General features: G+C 35.4%; 1 protein-coding gene across 3 annotated transcripts in view; it reads right to left on the bottom strand.

Moving 5' to 3' along the window:
- TRPM7 (transient receptor potential cation channel subfamily M member 7) overlaps positions 1-19,970 on the bottom strand; it is a 121,789-nt gene that overhangs the window by 70,164 nt on the left and 31,655 nt on the right. For all 3 annotated transcript variants that reach the window (XM_019442135.2, XM_019442137.2, XM_019442136.2), the window contains exons 4-11: positions 15,920-16,118; positions 12,148-12,361; positions 9,779-9,903; positions 7,949-8,120; positions 6,180-6,354; positions 5,102-5,225; positions 3,668-3,740; positions 1,770-1,870 (exon numbers count right to left, since the gene is read on the bottom strand). In XM_019442135.2, the coding sequence (XP_019297680.1) occupies positions 1,770-1,870; positions 3,668-3,740; positions 5,102-5,225; positions 6,180-6,354; positions 7,949-8,120; positions 9,779-9,903; positions 12,148-12,361; positions 15,920-16,118 (1,183 nt within the window). The remainder of the gene's footprint in view (positions 1-1,769; positions 1,871-3,667; positions 3,741-5,101; positions 5,226-6,179; positions 6,355-7,948; positions 8,121-9,778; positions 9,904-12,147; positions 12,362-15,919; positions 16,119-19,970) is intronic.

The raw sequence follows: 19,970 nt of genomic DNA, 5'->3' as shown, positions 1-19,970 counted from the left end.
TCAGACAAAACAGATTTTAAAACAAAGACTGTAATAAAAGATAAAAAGGAAGGGGTCAATCCACAAAAAGATATAACATTTGTAAATATTTATACATCCAACATAGGAGAACCTAAATATGTAACACAATTATTACAGACACAAGGGATTAAGAGACATCAATAATGATAGGATACTTTAATACACCCCCCATTATATCAATGGACAGATCATCCAGACAGAAAATCAATAAAAAAAAATTGGCTTTCGAGGCGCCTGAGTGGCTTGGTTGAGCGTTCAACTTCGGCTCAGGCCATGATCTCATGGTTCATGGGTTCAAGCCCCACGTTGGGCTTTGTGCTGACAGCTCAGAGCCTGGAGCCTGCTTCAGATTCTGTGTCTCCCTCCTCTCTCTGCCCCTCCCCTGCTTATGCTCTGTCTCTCTCTGCCTCTCTCTCTCGAAAATAAATAAATGTTAAAAAAAATTTAAAAAAAAATAAAAAATTGGCCTTCAATGGACTTAATAGATATATACAGAACATCCTATCCAAAAGCAACAGAACACACATGTCAAGTGTATATGGAACATTTTCCAGGATCGATAATATGGCAGGCCATAAAACAAGTTTTGATAAAATTATGAGGACTGATAATCATCAAGCATCTTTTCCAACCACAATGGTATTAACTAGAAATTAATTACATGAAAAAAATTGGGAAATTCACAAATATGTGACGATTAAACAACATGCTACTGAACAATGAATGAGTCAAAGAAGAAACAAAAAAAATCTTGAGACAAATAAAATTGGAAATACAATAAACCATCATTTGTAGAATGCAACAAAAGCAGTTCTAAGAGGAAAGCTGATAGCAATAGATGCCTATCTCAAAAACTTCTAAAAGTCTCAAACTTAACTTCATACCTCAAGGAATTAGAAAAAGAATAAACAAAACCCAAAGTTAATAGCAGGAAGGAAGTAACAAAGATTAGAATAGAAATAATGAAACATAAACTAAAATGACAATAGAGAAGGTCAATGAAATCAATGAAACCTAAGAGCTAGTTGTTTGAAAAGATAAACAAAAAGCTGAGAAATCTTTGGCTGCACCCATCAAAAAAAAAAAAAAAAAAAAAAAAAAAAGGACTCAAAATCAGAAAATAGGTGATGCTACAACTGATACCAGAGAAATATAAATGATTTCAAAAGACTACTATGAACAATTACACACTAAAAAATTGGACAACCTAGAAGAAATGGGAAAACTCAATCTACTAAGGCTAAATGATGATGAAATGGAAAATATGAACAGACCAATTACGAGTAAGGAGATTGAATCAGTAATCAAAAACCTACCAAAAAACAGAAGAGCAGGACCAGACAGCTTTCTGGTGAATTCTACCAACAATCAAATCCTTCTTAATCTCTTCCAAAAAAATAAGGAGTGAATTCTTCCAAACTCATTTTATGAGGCTAGCATTATCCTGACAACACAAGAAAATTACAGGCCAATATCCCTAATAAACAAAGATGTATAATAGGGCACCATATCTAAGATTTCTTTCAGTTCTAGGATTTTTAGTGATGTATACCCTATAACAAAGGTTTTATCATGAGCAAAACAGAACTTAGGAAATCCTAAATGGATCTGCATGTCGTAGAAATGTTTAGCTAAACCAATCTTGCATTTTTGGCAGACAGGTAAAATGTCAATTCAGATCACATTTCCAGCAAATACTTTGTTATTATGCAGTTTAAGTGAATTACATTGTGTATATATTTACATACCAGCCACTGCTGTCCATAAACAAACACATGATTTTTGGCAATGTCAACTCTATCCCATGCCAGTGTAAGGATAAGCTGGTCAAATGCTGATGCATTAGTGCCTAATTGAATAAAGAAAACAGTTAATAAGTTCAATTAATTAATCTCCATTAAAATGTGAACACTTATGAACCTTTCCCATTTCCTTTTAATTAACTTACACAGTTCATGTCAGCCACTGCTCAGAGGTAGCCGGTCTCAGAGAGATAAGGTTACCCCAGGGCTTAGGACTTTTATTTTCCAACTATAGAAAACACACAGCCTCATTTACTGCAAACACTTCAGAATGCAATAGGAATAAAACAAAAATTACCTGTTTCTATCACAAAGATAGTACTATGTTAGAATTATGAAAAATATCCTTACAGGTGCTTTCCTGTACGTATATAAATTCATACATATACTTTTAATTGTTCATGCAAAAGTACATCCTACGGTACAAAGTATTCAGTAGCCTACTTTATGTGTCTTAATATCATACCCTTAGTTCCTTATAATAGTACATACAGATTAACCTCATATACACATTAACAATACTTTTTAAAGGTGAGCTAAACTTGATTCAACAATCACACTAGTGGGCATTCAGGTTATTTTGAATTTTTTGGTGAATATATTTTTAGGTACATGTTTGTTTAAATAGGATGACTGTAGAAGCCAAAATGCTGGGAAGAAGAATACATACTTTCAAACTTTTAATATACTGCCAAAATATGTCCCAAAAAGGTTATAAGAACCTTTCAATGGTATAAGAATACCCAGTAGGAGTAAAATGCTTCTTTTATTAATATTTACTTTAATTATAATATTGACCATCTTTCCACATTTTTCCCAAGCATTTATATTATTCTGCTAACATTTTTACTTAAACTCAGACTCCTTTTCCCATGAGGTATTCATCACCTTACTATTAATTTATAACAACTCTTTGTGGTCTCTCCACAATCCTATTCCTTAATTTCCTCATCTATAAAATGAAGAAATAATAGGAAATCTGTCTCTTAGGGTTGTTATAAGATTAAATGATAAAGAACGTAAACCACTAAAACACAATGGCTAGCATAAAGAAAATTATATGACAAATATTGAGTTCTCTTTTTATTTTTTATATGTAGGCAATCCCATTTATTGATTTTTCCCTTTACAGTTTCTGAATTTCCTACTACTTATTATGTCTTTTTCCCAAGATGTAAATAGGTTATATTTTATTACAGTATTTTTCAAATGTTTAATCTATTGGCAATTTATTATGGTCTAATGTTTGGGAAATTCTTGTGAATGCTTAGTGCTCTTTTACTCTGTTCTGGCCACTTCACTGCATACCTGTGACTTTCAAGTACCCACCCAGATGAGACACAGTTTTAGCTTCTAATTTTTAGGAAGATTTTTCACCGTAATTCTGTTTGTTTTATGAGTTGGATGTCTTTGGCAAGATATGTGAGAGGACAACAGTTCAATGTGATGTGTATTAACTCTTTAGTCCTCAAATATACCACTAGTTTTCTTTCCAAACTTCCTTTCAGAATGAAAACAGCACGTTTAAGAACATACTAATTTCTATCAACCAATACCTTATTACCTTTAAACATATATTTTTCAGTCAATTAAAAATGTGACACATTCTTAACAGGATAATTAAATGGGTCTGGTGGCATACACCTTTCTAAAAATTAAAAAATTTTAAAAATTTCTGCAAGACAAAAACAAAAGCTCATTTGCTGACAAACAAAGCTAGCACTATTACCTTCCACAAAGAATAATTACTAAAAAATTCCCCCAAATTCAGCCAAATTAAAAGTCCTACCTTATATAAATAGGCTATGAATAAGATCTTACAAATAAAAAAATCTAAATCTTACCTTTCAGTAATGCAGTAAGTATTGCTACATCTATATCCTGATGTTCATCCGATCCAATATGGAAAACCGTGATCTATTTAAAGATCAATTCATAATATTATGCCTTTATATTTTCAAAGCTAAGGCATAAGGTATACAAAACAGAAACTAATTTCAAACCACATAGGAGATACAGTTTTTTGGGGTTTTGGTCAGAAATTAACTTCATTTCAACAAAAGACCCCCACAAAATTAAAAAATTTTCTCATCTACCAAATAAAAATGGCAAATATACTCAAAATGTTTAGTTTAATATTATATTCACTTTCTGACCTATTTTAGGTCCTTTACTACAATAAGCAACTTATGGCCTGAGAATATAGATTACGTATCTGAGTAAATCTTGACATTATTTCTACAGAATGAACATTTAATTCAAGTAATATATATGTGTGTTCTTGAATGAGAAATGTTTTATTTATTCAATTTTTAATTTTTTTTTTAATGTTTATTTATCTTCAAGAGAGAGGGAGACATAGAGCTCAAGCAGGGAAGGGGCAGAGAGAGAGGGAGACACAGAATCTGAAGCAGGCTCCAGGCTCCGAGCTGTGAGCACAGAGCCCAACATGGGGCTTGAACTCACGAACTGCGAGATCATGACCTGAGCTGAAGTCAGACGCTCAACTGACTGAGCCACTCAGGTGCCCCGATAAATGTCTTATTTAATCCTTGTACTGGAAATGTCTCTGAATTATCTGAAGTGAAACACCACTTGAGAGATTTTTATTTAATAACATTTTTCATAAAGTAAAAGATTATTATAATCCCGTATAATTTTTTCCTTTCAACTAACTTTATTGTGTATAAAAATGAAATACATGAAACGAAACAGATCAAACCATGTTATCATCTACCTATTATAGTTGTTAAAAATTTTATCTCTGAAAACTTAAGCCCATGTTTAGATGAATGAAATTAAGCAACACTGATCTTTAATTTGAGCACTGAGTCAGAGTAAAATAAAATCTTTTCTAAATTTTTTTTTTTAAGACTTTTTTTTCAGTAATCTCTAGACCCAATATGGGATCAAATTTACAACCCTCAGATCAAGAGTTGCATGCTCTACCGACCAAGCCAACCAAGAGCTCCTACAGATATATTTTGGAGAAACCATTAACAACTCTTGACAGTTCTTGCTTGATTCTAGATATAATCTGTGGAGGTCTAGTTACTAAACTTTTCCCAAAACAGAAATGCAAATGTATGTCTCAATACCATACAGAAACCATAGTCCTTCTATGATATCCCTCCATTTGAACAAAATAATAAATGACATCTTTGCATGGTTAAAAAATATTTTAAAATTTTAAATCCAAATTTAAAACAAAAGTATTTCACCAATTTATAATGTATTTTGAATGACATAAAGAGGGTTATTCTGCAAAATCTACTTACAAGCTCCTTTCTTTTCATGCATTCCATCAGTGTTTGAAATAAATGAACTGCTTCACTTTGGCCAAAGTTAAATGTTTTTTTGATCGTTGAAATAATATCAGGCTCTGCTGCATCAGGAAGATTGCTGGAGTGAAAGGAAACATAACTTAATTCACTGATTTCAATTTCTATTATTTGTAGAATCTAATATGAAGTATAGATGAATCTATGTTAAGACCTTTAACATACTGTATTAATATTAAGTACTTCACCCTGAGTGAAATATCCTCCTTCATGAGACTCCCAACTGCAAGCCATATGGGGGGAAAAACGGGAGTTATTTTTCTCTTTGTATTATTTCTTAATTGTTTTACAAGGCATGTGTTGCTATAACAGTACTCACATTTATAAGATACTGTATAAAGATAATTATAAGACATTATTATGTATTAAGCAATACTTTGCCAAGATATCTTAAACACGACCACATTCACATTTTCTCATTATATGGCTCAAAAATATAATGACATAAAACATTATAAAATACAAAAATGAAAATTCATAGTGAAAGTCTCCCACTATCTTCCATCTGCCCAGTTCCATCTCAACTGCTTTCCTCTTTCCATGTATATACTTTGGTAATCTTCCAAAATCTAGTACGGATACCAACCTTTCTCAGCCACAAACTGTTATGTAGATATACCATAATTTGTTTATCTAGTCCTCTTGATACACATTCTATTTTGTTCCAATCTTTTACTTTTACAAAAAACATTGTAATGAGTAACTTTTTATAATCTTGTGTATATCACACGTGTAAAAGTACACGTATACCAACAATTCCTAGAAATGGAACAAAGGGGTCAAAAGATACATGCCTCTGTATGTTTGATAGATCTTACAAAATTGTCCTCTATGAAGACTGTTATATTTTAATTCATTCCCATAATGTATAAGACAAGCTATTTCCTCAAACCTTAAAGGTATTATTAAACTTTAAATTTTCATGTTCATAAAATACTGAAATTAATCCAATATTCTAAAAACCATAAGTCTCTTTACATAGTTATTAAAATCTTTTTTGCAATCACATACTTACCCTCCTTCTTCTGTTTGTTTATGAATATAAGCCAGTAGATCTGCAGCTCTGCCTGTTCCTTCACAAACAACGACTGGAACAGGAGGGCTTTCCTGAAGGTATTCTAAAACTGTGAGGATGACATTTGGTCCACCCTCAAATATAAGTGCCACCACAGGGACACCTTGTCCAATTCCTTAACAAAGTAAAAGATTGCAAGATATCAGGCAAAACATAGAGCAATTTAATCTTATTTTTTTACTTAATCAAAACCAAAATAAAAATAAGCCAAAATATAATTTCTTATACAACTGTGCTGACTTCACTTTATGTATTCAACATGATACCAAATCTTGCATAAGTTAAACACCGAATACATTACTTTTTCATTAAATTAAAATCTGTTCTAAATGACAAAATTAGAAATACAACACTTCTATGATTAGGCATGCACTAGAATTTAGATTCACTGAAAAGTAAAATTTATTTTGTATATTTCACTAATTGGAACTCTTGACAAATAATTTATAACACCAATTTGTTTTTCTTTTTAAGATTTTTAAAATTTTTAAGTAATCTCTACACACAACATGGGGCCTGACCTCACAACCCTGAGATCAAGAGTTGCATGCCCCACCCACTGGGCCAGCCAAGACACCCCTAGTTTGCTTTCTAATACTGTGGGAGTTGAACTTCTAATGTATATTTGTTTTTATTCGTTTTTAAAATGTGTATTTCTGATTTCAAATGCAATGAGACACTAACATAAAAATTAATGAGTCAGGACTACCTAAATGTAACTGATAAAAAAAAAAATCCAAGACCTCTACAAGAGTAACAGAAAAGATTTAGTGAAGAATACCAATTTTTGTTTTTACAATAACTTGCAGTGAAAGAATCCCAATACACATAAATGTAGGATTCTAAAACATTCCTGAATTTTAGGAGAGGATATGACTCCAACATAATTTGAATGCACCCTTCTATAATTTTGTATTTCTATTTCACTTTGTCACAAAGCCCACCTTCTTGGTGTCTTAGGACTATAAAATTTCTTCTTTTTGAAAGAGAAATCTAGAAGTTGAATCAGAAAGTATGACCATGGTTGGAAAGGCAGACCAGTGTCAAGAATATCAATTTTTAAGACACAGCTACCAAAGAGTGATACCTATTCATGTTATAAACTTTAAACAAGATGATTCTTACTTTGCAATAAAGTATCTTTTTTTCCTTTTTTCCTCTTCAATCTTGAATTTCAAGTCATGTATTAGAATACATCACACATTAAGAATATTTCTGAATTCCTTGGGCTGCAAGGGGATTACAACAGCAACAGAGCTTCCAATGAACCTTTGTGGCTTTGGCCACAATATGTGAATACCCTATTTGGGCTCAGACTTCCTATTTGGCCTAAGATCAGTCCTTTTTTTTTTTTATTTTTTTTTAATCTTTACTTATTTTTGAGAGAGAGAGACGGAGAAGGAGTGTGAGCAGGGGAGGAATAGAGAGAGAGGGAGACACTCAATCTGAAGCAGGCTCCAGGCTCCAAGCTGTCAGCACAAAGCCCAAAGCAGGGCTCAAACTCATGAACCATGAGATCATGATCTGAGCCAAAGTCAGACGCTTAACTGACTGAGCCACCCAGTCGCCCCTAATGATCAGTCATTTTGGTTGTTCTGTATGTTGTCTTGCTACAAAAGGAAATAAACCCTCCGAAGAACCTTTTTAGAATCTTTTTAGAATCTAGCCTAGAATGATCTCAACAATAACAAACTTATAAATTCCCTTACTAGCATGAATTCTTTGCTGATTAATAGTTTTTTCAAGTTCTCTTCTCAGTCTGACTTCTGCCCCATACTTTCCAACAGTGCCATCATCCACCAATATGAAATGGGAATGTAGATTATTCAGAACATTCAATTTGCTCAGAGGGTTCAACAATGTTTGATAAGGAGCAACCACCTAAACAACAGCAAACATGAGTTAGTGGGCAGGATTAATTATAATATAAAGAAAAAATAACTTTGAAATAACCTATAAAGGCAAGTAAGAGGTAAAATTCTATTTACAATATAGTAACAAATAGAAAATGTCAAAAAAAAAAAAAAGGTGTCAAAAAGCACAAGCTTTTCTTTTTTAGGTTCATGGGTTTTTTTTCTCCCAACACTTTTTTTTCCAAATTTTTATTTAAATTCTACTTAGTTAACATACAGTGCAATACTGGTTTCAGGAGTAGAATTCAGTGATTCATCAATTACATACAACACCCAGTGAAAAAGTACAAGCTTTTAACCAACTGAAAATTAACCAACAATGGGTTGAACCATACAACTGTATTTCATCTCATTTCAGAATATGTATTATTTTTTAAAAGTTTATTTATTTATTTATTTATTTTGAGGGGAGAGGAGAGACAGAGAAAGGGAGAGAGAGAATCCCAAGTAGGCTCCAGGCTGTCAGCACAGAGCCCAACGTGGGACTACATCCCATGAACCTTGAGATCACGACCTGAGCCAAAACCAAGAATCAGACGCTTAACCAACTAAGCCACCCAGACGCCCCTAGAATATATACTATTTTATTACTACATGCAAAGGAAACCGAAAATAAATAAGTAGTGTGAATAAACTGTTAGGTTATTAGTGAATAAAGAGCAATATACAAAGGACACTGAATTAGAGCAATCAAATGTTATATTGCTATTTTTCTAGCCCTAAGTAGAATCTTTAAGTTTGATAATAGAAATATAATCACACTTGAAAGTGATCATTATAATTCAGTAATTCTTTTTTAGTAGTCTCTTGACAAATATTTATAACCAATTCACATGTCCTTAACCTATTCAAATAAAACACTAGCAACTGATTACTACTCTTAGTGACAATAAAATTAATTCTTAATGTCATTAAAAATTTAATTTCAAAGACTGGCGTGATTTGGAAGAGGTGTGAAATAGCTATACAAAACAGAAACCGAAACATACTAATAATATAATACAGGGCACCTGGGTGGCCCAGTCATTTAAGCATCTGACTTCAGTTCAGGTCATGATCTCATGGTTCGTGGGTTCGAGCCCCACTGTCAGGCTTTGTGCTGACAGCTCGGAGCCTGGAGCCTGCTTCAGATTCTGTGTCTCCCTCTCTCTCTCCCCTCCCCCACTCAAACTCTGTCTCTCAAAAAAATAAGTAGTAAACATTAAAAAAATTTTTTTAAATAATATAATGCCAATTACTTATATCTATGAATGCATTTTTGAAAGGATAGTAAGAAAACCTCAAGAAATTAACTTAAAAAACAATTTTTTTAATGTTTATTTTTGAGGGGGGGGAAGGGGCAAAGAGAGAGGGAGAGAGGGAGAATGTGAAGCAGGCTCCAGGTTCTGAGCTGTCAGCACAGAGCCCAATGTGGGGCTTGAACCCATGAGCCATGAGATCATGACCTAAGCGGAAGTCAGATGCTTAACTGACTGAGCCACCCAGGCACCCCAAGAAAATACTTTTTAAACATAATTTGAAAAGTATAGTATGATCATGAATAGTTTAAGTTGACTTGCACTATTCTTACTCTAGTTTTGTTTATACAGAAGTTGAAACATAATAAGTTTTTAAAATCATTCTTACATCTCTCCCAACAAGATCATTTCTGTTTTCAATCACTCCCCATGGAGCTATTCCAATAGTGCAAATCTTTCGAGATGATCTGGAAGCATGTTCTTTGAGGGCATCACCAACATGTTTTGCCACACCTGTTTATACAAAATTTATTTCACTTTATTTGAAAGTAGTTATTGTTTTCAGAATAATCCTGTGCTCAATCTATGACACTATAATTGGTGATATTTTTCTTTATACAAAGATAAAAAGCAACGAGGTCCAAAAGACAAACTGATGAAAGAAAACACAAGGACCAAAAAGAAAACAAACAAAAGAATCCCACAATGTCAAATCACTACAACTGCCTGAAACACACGTAAAAATAACTTTTACCATGTTGTTAGGCCTAGTCCTCTCTTAGATTCCTCATGTAAGTAACTGTAGTTTGTTATTGTTCTACACATCATCTAAAAAAAAATGAAGAGTATGGCTCAGGACCATAAGCAACACACACACACACACACACACACACACACACACACACACACACACACCAAGCAACTACAAAAGTTGTCCAACTGAATCAAAAATAAGGAAAAAAGTAGAAAAGATAATTCAAAAGAGCATATAACTCCTCATTATCACTTGTTATTGGCTGAACTGGATCTTTCCCAAAATTCTTATGTTGAAATCCTAATCCCAGCACCTCAGAATGTGACTGTATTTGGAGACAGGTCCTTTAAAGAGACTATACACTGTAAATGAGGCCCTAACCCAATCTGTCTGGTGTCCTTTTATGGAAAGGAAATTTTGGACCCAGAAAGAGATACCAGGAATGCACATGCACAGAGAAGAGGAAACAGTGAGAAAGTGACCATCTACAAGCCAAGGAGAGAGGCCTCAGGAGGAGCCAAACCTGCTAACAACTTGATCTTGGGACCTCCAAAACTGTGAGAAAATTTATTTTGCTTAAGCCACCCAGCCTGTGGTATTTTGTTATGGAAGCCCTAGAAAACCAATGCATCACTCAATTTGATTTTTAGAATGCATTAGATCTCCTTCCTCATCTGGATTATGGAAATAGCCTCTTCACTGGTCTTCCAACTGCTGCATTGCCTGTGCATAGTCTATTTTCAAAACATCATCCAAATGATCTTTGTTCTTGTCAACTCTCTGCTTAAACCTTCCCTTCTTACTCAGAGTAAATGTGAAAGTGCTTGCTTGTAATGGCCTATAAGGTTTTATATAATGATGTGCCTTTGCCCCTGCTATTCACCACTCTACCCCAACTCACCCCATCCCATCACCCACCATACCCCCATACCTTTCCAACCTCATCATCTAGCCTTCCTTATTTATTCTACTTACCTACACTGTACCTTTCTTACCATTCTTCCAACAAACTAGCAGTTTCTTTTCTTTTAAATACTCTGTCCCACACTATTCTTATCTTGCTCCCTCATTTCCTTCAATTTCTACTCAGATGTCACCTTATTAATGAAGCCCCCTCCACCATCCTTCACCATCCTTCCTCTATATTTCATATGTCTCCATAGCACTTATCATCTAACATGTAATAACATATTTAGTTATCTGTTTGTTATCTGCATCTCCCCTGCTAAAATATAAGCTCCACAAAGGTAAATATTTTCTTTGCTTTGTGGAATGGTAGATCTTTAGCATCCAGAAGAATGCCTGACATACAATGAGATTCAAAATCCAGCTGTTGATAATGAATTAAATGTCTGCAAACAGTAATAATTATATTTTACTTTGGACACTAAAGTTAATCTGCCATTTTTAGATCTAACTTATATATGTGGTAAAGAAGACTTGGAATGAAAAATTCTAGTATATTAAAAATTAATTTTGAAAGCTACTTCTTACCACTGCCTAGGCAATGGACTGCCATCCTGGGTTCAATTTACCAGTAGTCAGAGAGTGACAGGAGTAACACTTGGCTCTATAGTAGGGGTCAACAACCTTTTTCTGGTAAAAGGTCAAATAATAAACATTTTAGGGTTTGCAAGGTAAACAGTCTCTGTCACATCTATTCACCTCTGTTGTTATAGCGCAAATGTAACTATAGATAATTCAAAAACAAATGAGTGTAGCTGTGCTCCAATAAATCTTTATTTACAAAAACAATGAGTGGGTTGGATTTGGTGCCTGGGACCATAGTTTGTTAATACCTGCTCTACAGTTATTATTTTTAAGACTAAATGAAAATCAAATACTTCTACAATTACCATTTATACTTAGGAACTATATAAATTATTTAACAGAAAAAAATGAATATACTCATATTTGGTGTTGACTATTATTTAAAATATCTAATTAATATTATGAAACATTTATAAACACACTAAATAAAATTGGTATAATCATCACATTACCTGTATTTACTCCTCCAGTTAAAATCCAGGCTCCGGTTGTAACTGCAGCTTTAATAAGACCCTTTCCAAGCAGCTGCTTGATTCGTGGATGAAGCTCAAATTTCTGCATGCCTCCATGCACAGAGATAACAAGTTTGGGTAATTCCATTTGCCATTCTTTAAGCAGAAGTTGTAGAATGACTTCAGGTTTGGTGTCATATGATAGTCTCACATACTAAAAAAAGATTTTTAAAAGGACAAAATAACTGAATATGTTCATAGGTTTCATAATTCAACATTATACAACTTAAAAAAATGTTATTTAGATCAGATTATTATTAAATAGATTTGACAGGTTGCTTTTAATGTACTTAACATTCCTAGGAATAAACAATAACAAATGATTTTAAAGTTGGAAAATCATTCTGTAAGAGCTATAGAAGCAGGAAAATCATTCTGTAAGAGCTATAAAAACTCAAATTTTTAACCTTTAAAACATAAATATTTTCCTCTTTCTGTTTATATAAACTCAATTACTCTTTATCTATGCACAGTATTTAATGGTTTGGTGTAACTATGAGTATGCAGTAGTGGGAACTGCTAAGGCTAGCTACAGTGATGATAAAAGGGAAAAAGAGAAAAGAATAATGAAAAAAAATGGAAGCTTCTACAACTCTTGCTATAAAGAGGCAAATACTGTATTAACTTTGAAAATTATGCCAATGATCCAGTCTATTGATAACAGAATTTTGAATATGCAGTAAAATAACAAAAATATTTTTTTACTCAATATTTCAAGGTGTTCAAATGGATTCACAAGTTTAATTTTTGAAAAATTCTATAGAAAATAAGCTGTCCCATCTGTGGTATAATTTACTCTTGTTTGAAAGGTTAAGAAAATTGTCTTAAGTGACATCACAAAACTTACTTGCTATGACCACTCTAATTCATTTTCTCTAATGTGTTTGTATGATTTACTGCATAAGAAATCTGAAATATTCATATGTTGGAAGAAAAACATTAAAAAAAAGGTTTTTTAAAAATGTTTATTTATTTTTGAGAGAGAAAGAGAAACAGTGCAAGCAGAAGAGGGGCAGAAAGTAAGGGAGACACAGAATCCCAAGTAGGCTCCAGGCTCCGAGCTGTCAGCAGAGGGCCTGACACAGGGCTCAAATTCACGGACCACAAAATCATGACCTGAGCCCAAGCTAGACACATAACCAACTGAGCCACCCAAGCACCCCAGAAGAAAAACATTTTTAATCATCTCTAAGAAAGGTTCCTTGCAAAACAATATACTGCCCACTGCTTTACAGAGCTCAAATACCAATGAAAAATATTCTAAAATATCAAAATCCAAAATATCAGAATTCTACAAAAATGAGAAGACTCTAGAGAATGCAATGAGATTTGTTCTATACGAGGTCTTCCCACATTAGTTTTAAGTCATTATTATATTTGGGTACATAAAATAGTGTTTAGAAAACAAATTTAAAAAAAGATTATTTAAGGAATAAATAAGGAATTCCACTTTGGACAATGGTAGACTAGACTGTCTTGAATTAACTCTGCCCCTAGGAACAGAGAAGCTAGAAAATAAATAACACTTTTTTTAAGTTTATTTATTTAGGGAGAGAAAGCGCAAGTAGGGGAGGGGCAGAGAGAGTGAAAATCCCAAGCAGACTCTGCACCATCAGCACAGAGTCTGAGAAAGGGCTTGAACTCATGACTTGCAAGATCATGACCTGAGCCAAAGTCTGCACTTAAATGACTGAGCCAGGAGCGCCTGGGTGCCTCAGTCGGTTGAGTGTCCTACTTCAGCTCAGGTCACGATCTCACAGTTGATGAGCTCGAGACCCGCATCGGGCTCTGTGCTGACAGCTCAGAGCCCAGAGCCTGCTTCAGATTCTGTGTCTCCCTCTCTCTCCACCTCTACCCAGCTCATGCTCTGTCTCTCTCTCTCTCAAAAATAAAGATAAACATTAAAAAAAATTTAAAAAAAAAAATGACTGAGCCACCCAGGCATCCCATAAATAACAGGTCTGAAAGCATCAGAAAGCTACCAAGGCCATGAAAAACTGGGATCCAGATCCGAAAGAATAGGAAAACTTGGAGAGATGAATCCACCTTTAGCACTGCTTTTCCCAGCAAGGCAGGGAGTTAGAACAAAGAACAACCTGAAGGGTGAAATGTTGGTGAATCTAAACAAATAATAATTATGTTTGGGGGTTTAAAATTATGCCAACAAAAGCACATAAGTCATGAGAGAAATAAATGCAGTTAAAAAGTATTCTGAAGGTTCTTGCACTGTCCAAAAAGTAGTAAAAGGACTAACTTACAATAAATTAAAATGCATTTTGTAGTGTTTACTATAAGATTAATCTATAGAGGGGCGCCTGGGTGGCGCAGTCGGTTAAGCGTCCGACTTCAGCCAGGTCACGATCTCGCGGTCCGTGAGTTCGAGCCCCGCGTCGGGCTCTGGGCTGATGGCTCGGAGCCTGGAGCCTGTTTCCGATTCTGTGTCTCCCTCTCTCTCTGCCCCTCCCCCGTTCATGGTCTGTCTCTCTCTGTCCCAAAAAATAAATAAAAAACGTTGAAAAAAAAAAAAAAAAAAAAAAAAAAAAAAAAAGATTAATCTATAGAAAGGGGCACCTGAGTGGCTCAGTTGGTTAAGCACCCAACTCTTGATTTTGGCTGAGGTCATGATCTCACAATTCATGAGTTCAAGCCCCGCACTGGAGCTGTCAGCACAGAGCCTCCTTGGGATTCTCTCTCTCCCTCTCTCTCTCTCTCTGCCTTACCCCTGCCTGCTCATTCTCTCCCTCTCTCTCAAAACAAACAAACAACCAAACAAACATATAAAAGATTTAATCTACAGAAAAACAATGTATCAATAACATGCTAATAAAGAAGGAAATAATAAAAAAAAATACTTAATCCAAAGCATATAAGAAAGAAAAGGGAATAAAGAAAAAGTGCAACAGTAAACTACATTTAAAAATTATGTGCTTCTTAAAAAGAAACCTCTTGGGGCGCCTGGGTGGCTCAGTCGGTTAAGCGTCTGACTTCGGCTCAGGTCATGATCTCACGGTCCGTGAGTTCGAGCCTCGCGTCGGGCTCTGTGCTGACAGCTCAGAGCCTGGAACCTGTTTCAGATTCTGTGTCTCCCTCTCTCTCTGGCCCTCCCCTGCTCATGCTCCGTCTCTCTCTGTCTCAAAAATAAATAAACGTCAAAAAAAATTAAAAAAAAAAAAAAAAAAGTAACCTCTTAAACATAAGGAAAGGTTAAAAGTAAAAGGGAAGAAAAAAAAAAAAACTTAGCTATGCTGATTTAAGAAAAACCAGACACTGGAGGCACCTGGATGCCCCAGGTGATGATCTTGCAATTCACGAGTTTGAGCCCTGCATTGGGCTCTGTGCTGACAGCTCAGAGTCCGGGGCCTGTCTCAGATTCTGTGTCTCCCTCTCTCTCTGCCCACCTCCCACCCCCAGCTCGTGCTCTGTCTCTCCCTCTCTCTCTCAAAAATAAAAACATTAAAAAAAAGAAAAACCAGACTTTGTCAAAAAAAATGATGAGATTAAAAGACATTTCATAATGATAAAAGGTTCAATTCATCAAAAAGATATGATACTTCTATATTTATATGCACCTATACAAATAACTTCAAAATACATAACAAAATGGCTGAGACTAATTTCCTGACTTACTGTTACATAAATCTTCAGACAACAAATATATATTATTTAGATAACAAGATAAATGAAATTTTAAAAAATCAAGTATGTGACATACCTTAGCTCTATAGGAATGAGAACCGCCTTGAAAATTTATGACTCCATAAGCATCTGTTGGGCTCTGTTCTGTATGCTTTTCCACAGACCATTCTTCTAATGTCTGATTAAAATGGTCACCCAATTTCACATCTGAGTATTTCATGGCAAGACTTGCAGTAAAACAAGCATGTTGCTTGACCAAACGACCACAAAAACACCTGAAGTAAAGAAATTTTTAAAAGATCTTTCAAAAAAATTAGTCAATGGAAAACTGAATTAAAATGAACGAACCAATGAAGAGTATAAAAATAATTTAACTTTTTAATTTTACAATACCAATAAGTTAATACCTTCAACATAGCATGAAAATAGTATAAATACATTTGCTTTGACGATGTAGACCTCTAACTTTAGTGTGGGACACCTAAAAAATGTAGTATAACCACATAATAGAACAGTATTCAGCAGCAGAAAGGAATGAACCACTAATAAACACAATATGGATGATCTCAAAATTATCATGCTGCACGAAAGAATCCAGATGCCAAACAAAACATATTTCTATGATTTCATGTATATAAAGAATTCAAGAAAATACAAACTAACCAATACAGTGATAACACTGGTGACCCAGGACCAGGAGCAGAAAGAGCAATTGTATTCTACCTAGAAGCAATTATTGGACACTACTACATAGGAAGGCGGAACCCAGTGGAGCCAGTCAGTCTCAATGATTTGATAAAAAAATCTTAACTGCAGTTTGTAGAAACCAAAGGAGCTAGATTTGTAGGGCAAAAAACAAAGAGAGGAGGGAGCTACATGAGAGAGTTCCCGATTTTTGCAGAACGGTCTCCTTGAACGTGAATAAGAATAAACTACCCAAAGCAAACAAGAACTACTAGACAACAGTAGGCCAAATAACTCCGGAAGTTCATAAAGGGCAGGGAACAGTTTGTGTTGTCACCAGCCAGAGTACAGATCTCAATCAATATACAAGACCTATAAAAGGGTCATCAGAAGAGTAATGCCTATTAGAAGGGCTAAATTAGACCTAGACCCACATGTGCCACGACAAACTAGAAAAGCAAGACTTGAAATGATCAAACTGATCCAAAGTAACTTAATTCCCTGCTAAAACAAGCCCAAAACTCCCTAACAGAAAATGACAAAATCTAGCACCCTAAGACATAAAGTTCATAACGCATAGCATCCATCAAAAATTACAAAGCATGCGCAGCACCTGGGTGGCTCAGTTGGTTAAGCATCTGACTCCTGATTTCGGCTCAGGTTATGATCTCGTGGTTTGTGGCACTGAACTCTGTGTTGGGCTCCAAGCTGACAGCATGGATCATGCTTGTTATACTCTCCACTCTATCTGCCCCTCCCCTGGCTCGATCTCTCTCTCTCTCTCTCTCTCTCTCTGAAAACATTTTTTTTAATTACGAAGCATGCAAAGAAGTAGGAAAGTAAGTGGGAAACAAATCACTACATGAAGACCCAAAATTGTACAGACATGGTTGAATTAGCAGAAACTGAAACAACTACTATAAATAAACTCCATTAAAAATATGCTCTGGGAGGTGACCAGAATGAAAACATGACCACAACCAGGGAGGAACTGGAAAAAAAAATTTTTTTGAGAGAGAGAGAGAGAGAGCACGTGCTTGCGCGCGCGCGCGCACACACACACACACACACACACACACACACGAGTTGAGGAGGGGCAGAGGAAGAGAAAGAGAGAATCTTCAGTAGGCTCCATGCCCACTAGAGCCTAACTCGGGGCTTGATCTCATGACCGTGGGATCACGACCTGAGTTGAAATCAAGAGTAGGATGTTAACCAACTGAGCCATCAAGGCACCCATGTAAAACACTTTTTTAAAAAAGGCCGAACCGGGGCGCTGGGTGGCTCAGTCGGTTGGGCGGCCGACTTCAGCTCAGGTCATGATCTTGTGGTCCGTGAGTTCTAGCCCTGCGTCGGGCTCTGTGCTAACAGCTCAGAGCCTGGAGCCTGCTTCATATTCTGTGTCTCCCTCTCTCTGACCCTCCCCTGTTCATGCTCTGTCTCTCCTTGTCTCAAAAATAAACGTTAAAAAAAATAAAAAAATAAAAAAAATAAAAAAAAAAAAAGGCCAAACCAGGGGCACCTGAGTGGCTCAGTTAGTTAAGTATCTTACTCTTGATCTCAGCTCAGGTCTTGATCTCAGGGTTGTGAGTTCAAACCCTGCAATGGGTTTCGTGCTGGACATGAAGCCTACTAAAAATTAAATTAAATTAAATTAAATTAAATTAAATTAAATTAAACATGCAACTATAACATCTAAAAATAATATCTGAGCAATCCCTAACAAAATAACACCACCATTCTTCACAGAGCTAGAACAAACAATCCGAAAATTTGCATGGAACCAGAAAAGACCCCGAACAGCCAAAGCAATCTTGAAAAAGAAAACCAAAGCTTGGAGGCATCACAGTGCCAGACTTCAAGATGTATTACAAAGCTGTAATCATCAAGACAGTATGGTATTGGCACATAAACAGACACTCAGATCAATGGAACACAATAGAGAACTCAGAAATGGACCCACAAAAGTATGGCCAACTAATCTTTGAGAAAGCAGGAAAGAACACCCAATGGAATAGAGACAGTCTCTTCAGCAAATGGTTCTAGGAAAACTGGACAGCGACATGCAGAAAAATGAACCTGGACCACTTTCTTACACCATAATACACAAAATAAAATGGATGGATGAAAGACCTAAATGTAAGACAGGAGGCCATCAAAATCCAAGAGGAGAAAGCAGGCAAAAACCTCTTTGACCTCAGTCACAGCAACTTCTTATGCCACACCTCTCCGGGGGCAAAAATGGAACTACTGGGATCTCATCAAAATAAAAAGCTTCTACACAGCGAAGGAAACAATCAGCAAAACTAAAAGGCAACTGACGGAATGAGAGAAGATACTTGCAAGTGACCTATCAGATAAAGGGTTAGTATCCAAAATCTATAAAGAACTTATCAAACTCAACACCCCCAAAAACCAAATAATCCACTGAAGAAATGGGCAAAAGACATGAATGTCTTCTCCAAAGAAGACATCCAGATGGCCAACCGACACATGAAAATGCTCAACATCACTCATCATCAGGGAAATACAAATCAAAACCACAATGGGACACCACCTCACACCTGTCCGAATAGCTAACATTAACAATTCAGGCAACAACAGATGTTGGCAAGGATGCGGAAAAAGAGGATCTCTTTTGCACTGCTGGTGGGAATGCAAACTGGTGCAGTCACTCTGGAAAACAGTATGGAGGTTCCTCAAAAAACTAAAAAATAGAACTACACTACAACCTGGCAATTGCGCTACTAGGTATTTATCCAAGGGATACTGGTGTGCTGTTTCAAAGGAAAACATGCACCCCAAAGTTTATAGCAGTACTATCAACAATGGCCAAAGTATGGAAAGAACCCAAATGCCCATTAACAGATGAATGGATAAAGATATGGTATATATATATACAATGGAGCAATCAAAAAGAATGAAATCTTGCCATTTGCAACTACATGGATGGAACTGGAGGGTATTATGCTAAGCGAAATTAGTCAGAGAAAGACAAATATCATATGACTTCATGCATATGAGGAATTTAAGATACAAAACAGATGAACATAAGGGAAGGGAAGCAAAAATAATATTAAAAACAGGGAGGAGGACAAAACATAAGAGACTCTTAAACATAGAGAACAGAGTGTTGCTGGAGGGGTTGTGGGAGGGCAGGAGCGCTAAATGGGTAAAGGGCATTAAGGAATCTATTCCTGAAATCACTGTTGCACTATATGCTAACTTGGATGTAAATTAAAAATTAAATAAACTAATTAATAAATAATAAAATAAAAATAATATCTGAAATGAAAATGCCATAGGGTAAGATTTATAACATATAAGACACCACAAAGAAAGAAACCCCGTAAACTTGAAGAAATAGCAAAAGACTCTATCCAAACTGAAACAATGACAGAAAAGACTGGAGGGGAACAAAAGGAATAGAACATTAGCAACCT

Source organism: Panthera pardus, unplaced genomic scaffold (genome assembly GCF_024362965.1).
Source record: "Panthera pardus isolate Hobbes unplaced genomic scaffold, ASM2436296v1 HiC_scaffold_24, whole genome shotgun sequence".
Lineage (NCBI taxonomy): Eukaryota > Metazoa > Chordata > Mammalia > Carnivora > Felidae > Panthera > Panthera pardus.
The sequence above is the reverse complement of the archived record's forward strand: the minus strand, read 5'-3'. Positions and strand labels throughout refer to the sequence as shown.